We start from the raw sequence: 15,187 nt of genomic DNA on the forward strand, positions 1-15,187 counted from the left end.
AATAAAAACTGAAATAAAACTTTAAGGAAGTCACTAAATGTATATCTCTTTGCAGAAAATTAAAATTATGGATTCTACGTTCTTGAAAACATTAAAAAGGTGACCGATGAAAAAATGGTGGACAATTAACTGGAACTGCTTCAAATAGTTTATAATAATTGGTACGTCAATATGAAAAATTAAATCAACACTTTAGAGAAGTCACTGAATTTAAATCTCTTTGCAGAAAACTAACATCTTTGGATGCTACATTCTTGCAAACATTAAGAATCTGACCAATGAAAAATGAGTGGCTTATCGACAAGAAAAAGTTTCCAGAAACATTACAAGTGCAACCAATTAAAATTGTTAAAAACAACAAATTGTTGAAATCAACAACTTCTGGATGAAAATGTGCATCACATCGTCAGTTTAATTCATATGCTATTATCAGTTTAAAATGGATATTTTGTTAATTCCTTCTGCTGGAAATCAATTCTAACACGCGGTCCAGTACGTTCCTAATTTCAAATTGCCCGCAGGTTAATAAATTTTAATGCTGTTTTATGGCACCAAAAGGAAGGAAATCGAATTATCAATGCAAAAGTGTTTACTAATAATGTTTAAGATTGTCGCTGACTACGACGGTGCTTTGCAAGGGGCGAATTTAATTCCTCAAAATGTTTCAAGTAAAACAATTTCCACAATTCCGTTGAATGTATTTATTAAACAGATGAAAAGATAGAATTTATTTCTATAAAACACAAGTATTAATCATGAAGAAAAACCTTTGATCACACACAACTACTCACCGCAGTGTTCTCCTTGCAAAGTGATTCAAAAAGACAAAACTAAAATTCAAGAAGTTTCGCTTTCTATGTAAAATCAAGTAACGGTTCTAACTGGTAGGGCAAAACACCGAGATGAGTATTTGTGTGAGTGTGTACATATTCGAGACAACCAAATGAAGATGAAGCAAATGACCAATAACACTCAAATTTACATTAGGTAGGCGCATGACATAGAAAAAAATTGAATTAGATAAACAAACATAAAGATCATAATAAAATGAAGACAGATCAGTGACATCCCCAACCCCGTGAATCGACCACGATTCACTACATCACATCCAGGATGGCAAGTTTTGAAACTGGTCGCCTTATCACCGTCGCATTAGTCTTGACATCCGCACACCGAATTATTCCGTCCTTGCCTTCCACAACCTGTACCACACGACCGCGCTTCCAATCTCTCCGAGAAACACCACTATCACAAATAAGCACCAGGTCGCCAACCGCAATTTGCTTAGTATAGTTGCACCATTTAGCTCTTCTAGTTAGGGTAGGTAAGTATTCAGTTATCCAGCGCTTCCAAAAATGATCTCGTAACTGACGAGATTTGAGCCATTGTTTCCGCAGCACATCAGGTTTGTCGGTTATTGCAACAGCTGGAGTCTGAGCGGTATTTGCAGCACCAATCAAGAAATGGTTGGGTGTTAGTGGCTCTTCCTCCTCATGAGACAACGGCAAGTGTGTTAAAGGGCGTGAATTCACGATGTTTTCCGCCTCAATCAAAAAACTTTGAAATGTGTGTTCACGAGGCGAAGAATCTTTCAATGTTGTCCTCAAAACACGTTTCACACATTGTACCATGCGCTCCCATGCTCCTCCTGCGGCTGGGTTATACGGACAATTAAATTGCCATTCAATGCCCTTCGTAGAGAGCTCTTCTTGTACACGGACCGTATCAAACACTTCGTCGAACTGTTTTGCCACTCGATCGGTTCCAATAAAATTCTTGCCATTATCACTTCGTATTTTAGTTGGCGTCCCACGCCGATTAATGAAATTCCTAATGGCAATAATACAAGCATCGGTAGAAAGGTCGAAAGCAATTTCTAAGTGTATGGCTCTTACACTTAAACAAGTAAATAAAGCCACCCAACGCTTTTCTTGGTGTCGGCCGACTGTCACAGAAACTGGTCCAAAATAATCTAAGCCAGTGTAGGAGAAAGGTCTCACATATGGCGTGACGCGGTCTTCAGGCAAAGAACCCATTAATGGTGGAATTGGCTCAACCTGGCGAAATCTGCAAAAATAACAATTGGCTATACACTTACGCAGAACATTTCTGAGTCGTGGAATCCAAAAGCGTCTTCTTATTTCTCCTATCGTCGCCTCAAAGTTTTGATGTTTCATTTTGTTGTGTATATAGGTCACATACAATTCTGTAACTGGATGAGATGATGGTAATATTATTGGATGTCTAGATTCTAATGGCAACCAGCTGGCAGAAGATATTCGGCCATAAACACGAAGCAAAGAATTTTTGTCAATATAAGGGCATAATTTATACAACTCGCTGCCCTTTTGTAACTTTTCGTTATTTTTCAAAATATTTATTTCTTGCAAAAATTTGTCCTTTTGTGCTTCACGGCAAATCAACATCTCAGCACTTTTCAGCTCATCAGCTTTCAATCCGTTTTGTTCATTAGGGTGTTTCTTTTTCCTGCAACGTTTTGAAAATCGCAACACCCAAGCAACAGTCCTTTTTAATCTTAAAAACGACGAGAAACGGCTATAATCAAAAATTGAAGTGCTACCTGTTAAAACGATGACCTTTGGTGGCAATTCTTCTTCGAACGGTCCAAGCGTATCTTTCGTAGTGGCTTTCGGCCAGGAAGATTCGTTTTCATATAAAAATTCAGGCCCCTTAAACCAGCGGGAATTAGAATCAAAGTCCACCTTATGTTTCATTCTTGTAGTCTGATCGGCTACATTGAGATTTGTGGGTACCCATCTCCAGTTTGTAGGACTTGTTGACGCTAAAATTTCTGTAACCCTATGGGCGACAAAGGGTTTATACCTCCGATTTGAGGAACCAATCCAACTTAGAACCGTAGTTGAGTCACTCCAACATACAAACCGGCCAACTTTCAAGGCATGTTCTTGCATTATAGTATCTAACAACCGGGTTCCCATCACGGCTGCCTGGAGCTCTAATCGAGGTATTGTCATGACTTTTAAAGGTGCACATTTCGTTTTAGCGGCAACAAACGATACTGAAATATTCCCATCAGCCGATATCGATCTCCAGTATGAGACAGCGCCGAAAGCATTCTCGCTGGCGTCGACGAAGACATGCAATTCAAATTGGAGCGGAGTATTTGTTTTGAAATAACATCTGGGTATACTGACCACTTTAACATTTTGTAAATCTTCCCTCCAGCTGTTCCATGTTGCCACCAAAAGTTCGGGTATAGTTTCGTCCCAACGTATGTCATGCCTCCAAACCTCTCGCATCAACAACTTTGCCGATATTAAAAAATTGCTTAAAAAGCCCAATGGGTCAAATATCGACATCACTACACTTAATAGCTCTCGTTTTGTTGGCCACCGTCGACCTTCCAATACATCTGTGTTTACCTTATGACATTTTATTCGAAATTTAAAGGTGTCATCTTTCGGTTGCCAATACATACCCAGCACTTTCTCAGATTGAAATTCTTCAGGTCCTGTATTAAAATTAACTGGTTCGCCCAGTTTTCCACTCAGAGCCAAAACAACTTCGGGAGAATTTGATGAAAAATTACGAAGTTCAAAACCAGCGTGCGCATGTATTTCACAAACTTGTTTCGATATTTCAATAGCCTTTTCTGATGATGCAAAACTATCGACAAAGTCATCTACATAATGATGATCTAAAATTGACTTTACTGCTCGAGGGTATTTCTCTTTATATTGTAAGGCATTTTTTTCCTTCACATATTGAGCCACACAAGGGGAGCAAGCTGCACCGAAAGTCATCACCATCATCTCAAAAACTTGCGGTAAATCGTCTTTTTGGTTCCTCCAGAGAAAGCGTTGAGAGGCTCTGTCCTCTGGCGCAACTAGTATTTGGTGGAACATCTCCCGGATGTCCCCGCACACACCAACAGCTCCAATACGAAAATTAAACAAAACAGCAGGCAACGGTCTATATTGTTGAGGCCCTTTTAACAACTGGGAATTTAATGACACCCCTTCAACAGTTGCTGCTGCATCAAAAACTATGCGTAATTTTCCCGGTTTATTTGGGTTGGCAACGCCAAAGTGGGGCAAGTACCATTTTCTTGGGTGATCGGCAACAATTTCTGGATGCGACAATTTTCGTACATACCCTTTACAAATATAGCTATTTATAATTTCCTTATACGCACCACCAAATTCTATATCCTTATCCATTTTTCTCTCAATGTTTCTCAATCTGTTTAGAGCCATGTTATAACTATCGGGTAGAGATATGTTTTCACCTTTCCACAGAAGTTTTGCCTGAAAACGCCCATCAACTTTAATTGTGTTTTCCAATATATCTTTAGCCCGAACGTCGTCTTTGGACTCCATGACTGGCAACACCTTTACGCCAAAATTTTCATTTTCAAAATAATCTGCCAACAAATCATGGATATTGTCTTCTACTTGAACGGACATCAAGCATAGATTATTATTTATCGAGTTGCCATTCATTTTCCCAAATACAATCCAACCAAGAGGGGTATTTGCGGCGTATGGACCATTTTCATCCAATGGCACGATTTCATCAGGAAGTCCAAGATGGCAATGATCTAACCCTATGAGTACCTTGGGAACAACACCAGAATAAGTTTTGATCGGCAAATTTGTATGTCTTAGATCCATATTAAAGCTTTGTGTAGGTAATTTTAAGTTGGCCACACCATACACATTTTTAAGACCATATTTCCTTTGCTTACCAATTCCACTCACGTGAAGATTAACAACCGATGCATTTTCATGGGAGGAATTTCCAGCATACCATTGAAGATTGAGTTTACTGTTTCGTGATTGGACACCCAGTTCTTTAACCAAAGAACTGTCCATCATCGTGACTGATGAACCCTCGTCGAACAACGCATAGGTTTCAACTCGTTTATTTGGGCCATACAATACAATTGGTACAACCCTGAACAAGAGTACATCTTTTCCGACACTTTTAACACAACTAAGAACAGCTTCGGCTTGAGTGGAGTCATCATTGGCAACGTTTGAGGTCATAGCCGTTTGCCTCTTCTCTTCAATACTCACTTCTTGGAAATGTAAAAGTTTATTGTGCTTTCTTTGGCAGCCGTCGATAGGGCATAGTTTACGTCGACGGCAGCTGCGACTGGTGTGACCACTATCCAAACAAGAAAAACACAACTTCAGCTTTTTAACTTCATCCCATCGATTAGAAATATTCATTGATAAAAAACGTTTACATTCGTAAATCCTATGGGATGCCTTACACAATAAACACTCTAGCTTTCTTTGGTCATTAACGGTATGAAGAACAATTTTCCGCTTACCTTCCGGGATAGGCCGGGCTGCATGAGTGTTATACACCATTCGCACTAGATCTGCTACACTTTTCAGCCATTTATTAAAATCCAGTATAGTTGGGTAAGGTTTGATTACCGATGCGTATCGAGCCCATTCCATTCGTTTGCTCAACGGGACTTTGGAGACCAACTCATCTATCAGTGTAGGATTCGACATATGCTGCTGTCCATGAGCCGTTTGTAGAAAGGCGGTAAGGTTTTGCACGTTTATAGAAAAATTGACAAGCTTTTCTACACCATTTTCCCCAATAGGTTGAATTTCTTTCAGTCTTTGTATTTGGCAGCGAATCAGCATTTCTGGTTGACCAAACTGGACTTTAAGTTGTTCGATGACCACAGGAACATTTTCGGGATGAATTAGTAAGGACTTTACGCACTCTTTCGCATATCCTTTCAAAGCTTTTTGTAATCTAAGACAATTTTCAAAATCACTATACTGATATACAGCAGTTGTCTGTTCAAAGGCAGCAGAAAACATTGGCCACTCTTCTACAGAACCATCAAATTCAGGCAGATCATATATTTTTCTATGCATTACCATGTTTTGATTGTTCGTGTTTATTCCCAGGTTGGCAGATGACAGATTGGAGTACAAGCCACTAACGGTAGCAGCAGTGGCCGTGTTGGCATTTGCCATTGCATTAAAACTACTTGTATCTGTTACCCTTGGTGCCATATTTGGTGATTGCAGCGTAGGAATTTCTGATGCCGATCGTGCTGTTTGATTTAATGCTGACCTTAACTCAGTTTGTGCCTTTGACAATTGCGCCTGGAGAAAGTCTATTTGTTCCTGCAGATGCTGAAACTGAACACTATTACCTTGACTGACTGGTGGCGGCGGCTGCGATACTGGAGCGTTTAGTAATGGAGGTTGACTGCATGTAGCTGTTGAGTATGATAATGTAGTCGGAGCAGCGACGGTGGTGGTTGCTGTTGTACTAAGTAATAAATTCTGTGAAGAAGGCAAGACATTATCGGTCGTTGTTTGTACCATTTGATTTGCTTCGGAAATGTCCGACAGCTGCAAAATACCGCTATCAACATTAGTGTTTTGTGAGACAATCTTTCCGGATGGCAAATTGGCTTGTTCCACGTTCGCTGGCGAGGACATGTTTCCTTGTAAATTCATTCCATGTATCCTAGGGCTTCTTCTTACAGGTGGTGATCTTTGAATTGACATAACCTCTGATTTTACTTGAAACTGTAGATTCGCGGCAGCTTAGGCAAAGACGGATCCCATAAACTTGCGAAATAAAGAAATGTCGCTGACTACGACGGTGCTTTGCAAGGGGCGAATTTAATTCCTCAAAATGTTTCAAGTAAAACAATTTCCACAATTCCGTTGAATGTATTTATTAAACAGATGAAAAGATAGAATTTATTTCTATAAAACACAAGTATTAATCATGAAGAAAAACCTTTGATCACACACAACTACTCACCGCAGTGTTCTCCTTGCAAAGTGATTCAAAAAGACAAAACTAAAATTCAAGAAGTTTCGCTTTCTATGTAAAATCAAGTAACGGTTCTAACTGGTAGGGCAAAACACCGAGATGAGTATTTGTGTGAGTGTGTACATATTCGAGACAACCAAATGAAGATGAAGCAAATGACCAATAACACTCAAATTTACATTAGGTAGGCGCATGACATAGAAAAAAATTGAATTAGATAAACAAACATAAAGATCATAATAAAATGAAGACAGATCAGTGACAAAGATATTTAAAGTTTTGTTGTTTGTTTTGTTTTTTGTTCTTATTTGTTAATATGTCTCTTATCTTCTCTCTATCTCTTAATCTTATTAAATTATTATTTGTCAATTGGTATTGTAGTGTAGTATGTAGTGTAGTGTATTATTATATATTTTATTTTGATGAAAATGAATAAATTATACAAAATTCATAGAATTTTGGCTTTGACTTTCAATTTGAAGTGGGGATATCATTCATACAAATTTAGGTTGAAAAGTATTTGCAACGATGTTAATTTTGAATTTGACTCGCATCGAAAATTGTTTGACAAATTATTGAGTAGCGATGCATTTCAATTTGAGGATAACACTTGAGATATTATTGCTAATGTGTTGAATTTCACTGTTGAGGGTAATGTCTGCTTTTTGTTGAGAACGCGATTTTCTCAACTTGAATATTACCCTAATCCTTTGAAAAAATGTTTGAAAAATTGTTGAAATTTAGCATTTTTCAAACGTTTGTCTTCTTCTTCTGTTTCATATGTGCTCAGCTCATATGAATTGTAGTAAAAGGTGGCTGAGACACCAGATCTATGATGCCACCTTTCCTGGGATTTTTTTTTCAAACGTTTGTGTTTATTTGGAAGTAATTGTTGTGGAACGTAAATAATTGTTCATCTTCAAATGTTGCATCCAGTGCAAAAAGAAAACAGCCCTAATATCAAAAGTCCAATTTAAGTTTTACAAAAAGTCGGTTAGTTGAAAGGTGATTTTCGACTTTTGTATATCTATGGTCAACATCATATTTTTTTGTTGATAAATACCGACAGTCGTAGTTTTGGACTAGTTGAAAAATCGAATTTTGTATTTTTAATTTGGGCGGCTTGTTTTCTGCAGCTCTTAGGTACGTTTTCACTCGTTACTAGAACTTGATCGAAGGATTGCCATTGCAAATCGACGTCAAGAGGCGATCCTTTTTGATTCATTTCTTTTATTTAAAGCAAAAAATTAACTGGTTTTATAAATATTTACCAATGTAAGTAGAAGATTAAAAACGCATTAGGGAATGAAATATATCTCAGACCTTACTATGCTATGAAATTCCTTTAGTTATAAATATTATGAAAATATTCCGCAACGGCCGATATAAGGTCTGTACTAAGCTAATGCTTTACAAGCGGACCACGCGATTGAAAGTGCAAAACAAGATTAAATGTACGGCTTTTCTTTACAAAACCTAACATAACTTTGAAGAAATGATCTAAAGCAAATTAGTTTATAAACCGTAAAAAACATTGGTAAAAAAGATAAATTTTGTATATTTTTAAAAAGTTTAGAATCCTATTTAAGATCTATACAAAATTATGACAACTTTACGTGTAAGTAAATGCATTGTCTCAGGTAACTTTCATTGCTTTAGTGTTTTATGCCAACGGTGCTAAAGCTGATATCACGAAAATGTCGCACATCAATATGATTATCAAGTTTAGCCAACTGTTTCGAGTCTTTAGTATTTCAATAGGGAATGGACTGGAGCATCCAATTTCTTTCGACCTTCTAGGAATGCTAATTCCATAATAACCAAACACTGGGCAACTACACCGCCAGCTTTACGAACGAGTTTCACAGCAGCTTCTAAGGAACCTCCAGTTGCCAGCAGATCATCGATTATCAATACTTTTTGACCGGGTTTAATAGCCGTAGTTTGCATTTCAAAAATATCCTAAAAAGAAATTTGGTTAAATTGACAAATGACCATGTTAATAATTATTGTAACTTACTGTTCCATATTCCAATGTGTATTCGACAGAAACACATTCTCCAGGCAATTTTCCTTTTTTCCGAATAGGAGCACAACCGACACCCAATTCGGAGGCAAGCATTAAATTAAAGAGAAATCCTCGAGATTCTAAACCAACTATAATATCTATATCTGGAGTACTTTGGCGAACATGGTCCAGTAGTAAGTCTTTTATATATTGGCAAGCCTTTGCATCTGTTAAGGATGCAAAAATGTCACTGTAAAATAATAAAATATCAAATAACATTCGTCAAGAAATCTACGGTTATAGTCAAAATATGCAAAAATGTTCCTGTAAATAATGGAATGTGTTGAGTAAAGATGTATCCTAGAGTCGACCTTCTCTTTCAATTGCCTGCCTTCAATATAGCCTAAGGATGGTTGTACCTATCTTGGGCGAAACCAAGATTTTCTATGCATTGACTGGTAGCACCCTGCTTACGCGGTTCACTTTTGGACTCCCAATTTTAGCGAAACTGAATGGCAAACCATGCCACCTCAAGCGAGCAACTTCCAAACAAACCAAACCCTTCCAGCTTGATTTTGGAGACATCAGTGATGAGGAAAGTGGGATATCTTTGAGGAAGATATAGAACGGTATGTATGTAACCTCTATTCTGCCCTAATACATGATTTATGACCGAAGTGTGAACATTCTCTAAGAACACAACTTCAATTTTCTCTTACCGAAATAGTATGCCCTTTTTAGGAAAGTCTGGATAAACGCCTATATGTTGATTTATATATTCCAATTTCTGTTCATTATTCATCTTTTTGCCGTAATCTCGTAGAGGTCAGGGGTACCAATTGAACTATTACGGGAATGGGATGATATTTTGTCTTTAATGGAATAGTGTTGGGAAAGTAACGAGTATTTGATTACAAGTACTCGTTACTGACTAATTTTTTGAGTACTCGTTACTAGTAAAAGAGTACTCAATATCTTCAATGCCAGTTTTTTTCTTCTGACGGTAAGTAAGTTGGCGGTTTGGAAGTAAAATTCTTGACTTCTTGGAAAATATTAATTGAAGTTTTCGAAAATCGTTTTATCAGTTAAAATAACACGAAAAGGATATATGGCTTCACCTTTGAACAAAGTGAAAAATTTATCTGATTTCTTAAAAACGTTTGCATTTGAAAAAATTTGCATTGGGTGTAGGTGGGAGCTATAATTTAAAGCATCACATGGAACACGTCTCATGCGAATAGTATGAATAATAATGTCGTTGACTTCAGCTGGTTCAATCCAATTGTTTTCAGAGAACCCTGACGAAAAAAAATTCCAAATAGTGAATACGAAATTGGCTCTAAATATTTGAATGATTGGTGAAAATCTTTTTCTAACGAGACCCATATATCTACAACACCACATTTTATAACACTAGAATAAAACTGGATAATGTAATTTGCTTTTCTATACTGTTTTTAAATTTAAAAAAGAGGAAGATATTATTAAAAAGTGCCCACAATGTCTTTTTTAATTTTTTTACAAAAGTAACGAGTAGTAACGAGTACTCAATTGAAAAGTAACGAGTAGTAACGAGTAGTCAAAAGTAATCAAAATTTACAACACTATAATGGAAGAGTGTTGCTTTCCTGATAGCAACTTGCACTGAATCTGATATTATAATACCAAATAGGAGATAGCGACATCGTTAACTTTCGATAACAGGGTTATCGAAAAAATAACAGGATGACACAGAGACGACAAAAGTGAATTAATATAAGACGGGCAGACAGAATATTTAATGAAATTTATGTATTTCCGTACTTAAAAAAAAACGATTTATACACAGAATATCGTAGAGAACATCTTTACCTTCAATTTGGTGTGCCACATGCGCCTGTTCAATGTCATTTAGCTTGGTTATTACTGGGTACTGGTGGTCAGGACACTATTTCCCATGTGGAATCCAGAAATGGACTTCGTACACAAAAGTGACAACGGAACTTGGTAGAGGACATCAATACCTACAATTTGGTATACAACATGTATCTGGGAAACGCCGAGTGTAGAACAAAATTTTCCAGAAACTGTTGGACGCACTGGTGGTCAGAACAGTATTTCCAGCGCTGAGGCCAGGAATGGACTTCGTACACAAAAGTGACAACGGATATTGATAGAGGGCATAAATACCTACAATTTGGTATACCACATGTATCTGGGAAACGCCGAGTGTAGAACAAAATTTTCCAGAAACTGTTGGACGCACTGGTGGTCAGGACACTATTTCCAGCTCTGAGGCCAGGAATGGACTTCGTACACAAAAGTGACAACGGATATTGATAGAGGGCATCAATATCTACAATTTGGTATACCACATGTATCTGGGAAACGCCGAGTGTAGAACAAAATTTTCCAGAAACTGTTGGACGCACTGGTGGTCAGGACACTATTTCCAGTGTTGAGGCCAGGAATGGACTTCGTACACAAAAATGACAACGGATATTGATAGAGGGCATCAATATCTACAATTTGGTATACCACATGTATCTGGGAAACGCCGAGTGTAGAATAAAATTTTCCAGAAACTGTTGGACGCACTGGTGGTCAGGACACTATTTCCAGCTCTGAGGCCAGGAATGGACTTCGTACACAAAAGTGACAATGGATATTGATAGAGGGCATCAATATCTACAATTTGGTATACCACATGTATCTGGGAAACGCCGAGTGTAGAATAAAATTTTCCAGAAACTGTTGGACGCACTGGTGGTCAGGACACTATTTCCAGCTCTGAGGCCAGGAATGGACTTCGTACACAAAAGTGACAACGGATATTGATAGAGGGCATCAATATCTACAATTTGGTATACCCCATGTATCTGGGAAACGCCGAGTGTAGAATAAAATTTTCCAGAAACTGTTGGACGCACTGGTGGTCAGGACACTATTTCCAGCTCTGAGGCCAGGAATGGACTTCGTACACAAAAGTGACAACGGATATTGATAGAGGGCATCAATATCTACAATTTGGTATACCACATGTATCTGGGAAACGCCGAGTGTTGGACGCACTGGTGGTCAGGACACTATTTCCAGCGTTGAGGCCACGAATGGACTTCGTACACAAAAATGACAACGGATATTGATAGAGGGCATCAATATCTACAATTTGGTATACCACATGTATCTGGGAAACGCCGAGTGTAGAACAAAATTTTCCAGAAACTGTTGGACGCACTGGTGGTCAGGACACTATTTCAAACGTTAAAGCCAAAAATAAACATTAAACACGAAAAGGAAAACATAACTTAAAATGGGATTTAATAACTTAATAACTTTCATATGTACAAAGATCATTTATTACATATTTACAATTAATATCATGTTTTTTCTTTTCAAAAATTATAGTGATGACATAACGATCGTGCAAAGGGTGCATATTTAAAGCACGTGTTTCGTAAGTTATCTTGGTAACTCTGCTAAAAGTGTTATAACACATAACAAAATGGCGGACTGGTGTATAACAGATTCCATGGCATATGTGTGTAAGGTAGTTGCACTTAAAGAGCTCATTACACATATTTTTGTTTTCATTAAAAATTTAGATTATTAATTGCACATAAAATAATAAATTGATTTATGGGTAGAATAAACTACATTCATTAAAAATGTAGATTATTAATCACACATAAAATAAATAAATTGATTTATAGGAAGAATAAAATACTTCCTGCGAAAATTGAACAAAATTGTACTTCACATTTGGAGATTTGGACAAAGCGTTGTTAAAACCAGGGCTGTGGAGCCGGAGTCGGAGTCGGAGTCTTGGAGTCGGAGTCTGAAGATTTTGCTGGAGTCGGAGTCGGAGTCGGAGTCGTGAAAATTTTGCTCGACTCCGACTCCGGCTAAACCAAATTTTTTAATACACTTCACATTTTTGTAACTAAGCAAGTTTTTACGCAAATTAGTTTCCATTGCGTTATTCATTCGATCAATGTACAGCATGATTGTAAATGAAAATCAACTTCCAATTACGGCTATCTTTTGATGTTTCCTAGAATGTTAGACTAGCAGATGGGCTGGATCGATCCATTTTAATGCCCAAAATTATTTTTTTTTTAATTTTATTTTAAGGCAAAATACATATGTGGAATATTGACAGAAAATTTTTTCAAAGTTTTTTTTTATAGAAAATTTTGTCAAAATGTTATTTCTATAAAAAGTTTTGTCAAAATTTTATTTCTATAGCAAATTTTGTCAAAATTTTATTTCTATAAAAAATTTATTCAAAATTTTATTACTATAGAAATATTTTTTCTATAGAAAATTTAGTCAAAATTTTATTTCTATAGAATATTTTGTTTCTATAGAATATTTTGCCAAATTTTATTTCTATAGAAAATTTTGCAAAAGTTTGTTTGTTACACAATTTTTTTTTTAATTTTATTTCTATTGATAACTTTATTTCTATAAAAATTTAAGTCAAAATTTTATTTCTATAGAAAATTTTGCCAAAATTTTATAGTAATAGATTTTTTATTAGAAAATTTGGTCAACATTTTATTTCTATAGAAAATTTTGTCAAAATTTTATTTCAATAGAAAATTTAGTCAAAATGTTGTTTCTGTAGAATATTTTGCAGAATTTTATTTGCTACACAAAAATTTTTCTAAAATTGTATTTTTATTGATAAGTTTTTCAAAATTTTATTTCTATAAGAAAAAATTGTCAAATTTTATTTCCATAGTAAATTTTTTCAAAATTTTTTTCTTACTGATGCTCACTGCTATAAAAAATGTATTCGAAATTTTATTACTATAGAAATATTTTTTTTCTATACAAAAATTAGTCCAAATTTTATTTCTATAGAAAATTTAGTCGAAATTTTGTTTCTATAGAATATGCTATTTTGCAAAATTTTATTTCTATAGAAAATTTTGCAAAATTACATAAAGTACATAGATTTTGTAGAAGTATATACAATTTTGTCTAAATCGATTCAAATTCATGCATATGGGAATATAAACCTTTATATAGCTCGCAACAAATTTAAAGGATTTGAGATAGTATCAATAATTTTGGTCACAAATACATATACTTTTGGTATCTTCTCATATTATGATGGATATTTATAGCATTATTTTATTTATTAAACATTGCTCTAAATTTGAAATATAGAGTTTAATTGGCATGTAATGTGAAATTAAGACATTTTTTTTTGCACACATAAATAAATACGATACTTTATATCGATCCACTTACGGTACCCCCACAATAGAACTACAAATTAGTGGTATTAAAATGAGATTTAGTTATATTACCCGGAGTCGACTCCGGAGTCGGAGTCGGAGTCGAGCTGATGAAAAATGCTGGAGTCGGAGTCGGAGTCGGAGTCGAGCAAAATTGGCTCGACTCCACAGCCCTGGTTAAAACTAGGAAAATTTATTGCCTTGGTGTACTTTATAACTACAACTCAAGAAATTGTACTCTCTCATAGAAGAAAAACTGAACCAAATGTAAAGGAAAAACTATTAGCGCCAAATCATTACCATACAGTAGTTCTTTTTGACAACTTTTGGGAACCGTACTAAAAAATTATTTTGCTTTAGTTCATATTGAACTTATATGTGCGGTCATTGAACTTTATATCCACGTTTGGCTCATAAAATGTTTGATACATACTTAAAACAAGTAAAAAATCATTGGGCTGTGGAAAATTTCCAAAACATAATAAAATTTAACTACAAACAAATAATTTCTTTGCACTACAAATAAGTTAAAAATAAGTAGTTTTGCAATTGGATTTCAACAAAATCCACTGCACTGTCATACACAATTGGTGATCCGTTCCGTTGTCACTTTTGTGTACGAAGTCCATTCCTGGATTCCACATGGGAAATAGTGTCCTGACCACCAGTACCCACCCAATAAACACAAACGTTTGAAAAATGCTACATTTCAACAATTTTTCAAACATTTTTTCAAAGGATTAGGGTAATATTCAAGTTGAGAAATTGTTGAGAAAATCGCGTTCTCAACAAAAAACAGACATTACCCTCAACAGTGAAATTCAACACATTAGCAATAATATCTCAAGTGTTATCCCCAAATTGAAATGCATCGCTACTCAATAATTTGTCAAACAATTTTCGATGAGAGTCAAATTCAAAATTAACATCGTTGCAAATACTTTTCAACCTGAATTTGTATGAATGATATCCCCACTTCAAATTGAAAGTCAAAGCCAAAAGTCTATGCATTTTGTATAATTTATTCATTTTCATCAAAATAAAATATATAATAATACACTACACTACATAATACACTACAATACCAATTGATATATAATAATCTTATTAAACATATCAACAAATAAGAACAAAAAAAAAAACA

General features: G+C 35.7%; 2 protein-coding genes across 2 annotated transcripts; both read right to left on the minus strand.

The window, feature by feature from the left end:
• Nucleotides 1-686: 686 nt before the first annotated feature.
• On the minus strand, nt 687-8,207 carry LOC142233626 (uncharacterized). Its single transcript, XM_075304615.1, has 2 exons — nt 6,796-8,207; nt 687-6,737 (listed from the first exon to the last, which is right to left on the minus strand). The coding sequence occupies exon 2, from the start codon at nt 6,531-6,533 to the stop codon at nt 1,098-1,100; it is 5,436 nt and encodes a 1,811-aa protein (XP_075160730.1). The 5' UTR covers nt 6,534-6,737; nt 6,796-8,207; the 3' UTR covers nt 687-1,097.
• A 138-nt stretch (nt 8,208-8,345) lies between these two features.
• Nucleotides 8,346-10,543, minus strand: Aprt (adenine phosphoribosyltransferase). Its single transcript, XM_075304617.1, has 4 exons — nt 10,423-10,543; nt 9,535-9,690; nt 8,828-9,065; nt 8,346-8,769 (listed from the first exon to the last, which is right to left on the minus strand). The coding sequence occupies exons 2-4, from the start codon at nt 9,615-9,617 to the stop codon at nt 8,554-8,556; spliced, it is 537 nt and encodes a 178-aa protein (XP_075160732.1). The 5' UTR covers nt 9,618-9,690; nt 10,423-10,543; the 3' UTR covers nt 8,346-8,553.
• Nucleotides 10,544-15,187: the final 4,644 nt, after the last annotated feature.

The sequence above is a fragment of the Haematobia irritans genome, chromosome 4, assembly GCF_050003625.1.
Source record: "Haematobia irritans isolate KBUSLIRL chromosome 4, ASM5000362v1, whole genome shotgun sequence".
Lineage (NCBI taxonomy): Eukaryota > Metazoa > Arthropoda > Insecta > Diptera > Muscidae > Haematobia > Haematobia irritans.

Coding starts and splice junctions, on each gene's coding strand:
- LOC142233626 (XM_075304615.1), bottom strand. CDS start 6,533: ATGTCAATTCAAAGATCACCACCTGTAAGAAGAAGCCCTAGGATACAT.
- Aprt (XM_075304617.1), bottom strand. CDS start 9,617: ATGAATAATGAACAGAAATTGGAATATATAAATCAACATATAGGCGTT. Junction 9,066..9,534: donor AAAAAGGGCATACTATTTCG/GTAAGAGAAAAT, acceptor ATTATTTTACAG/TGACATTTTTGCATCCTTAA. Junction 8,770..8,827: donor ACACATTGGAATATGGAACA/GTAAGTTACAAT, acceptor ATTTCTTTTTAG/GATATTTTTGAAATGCAAAC.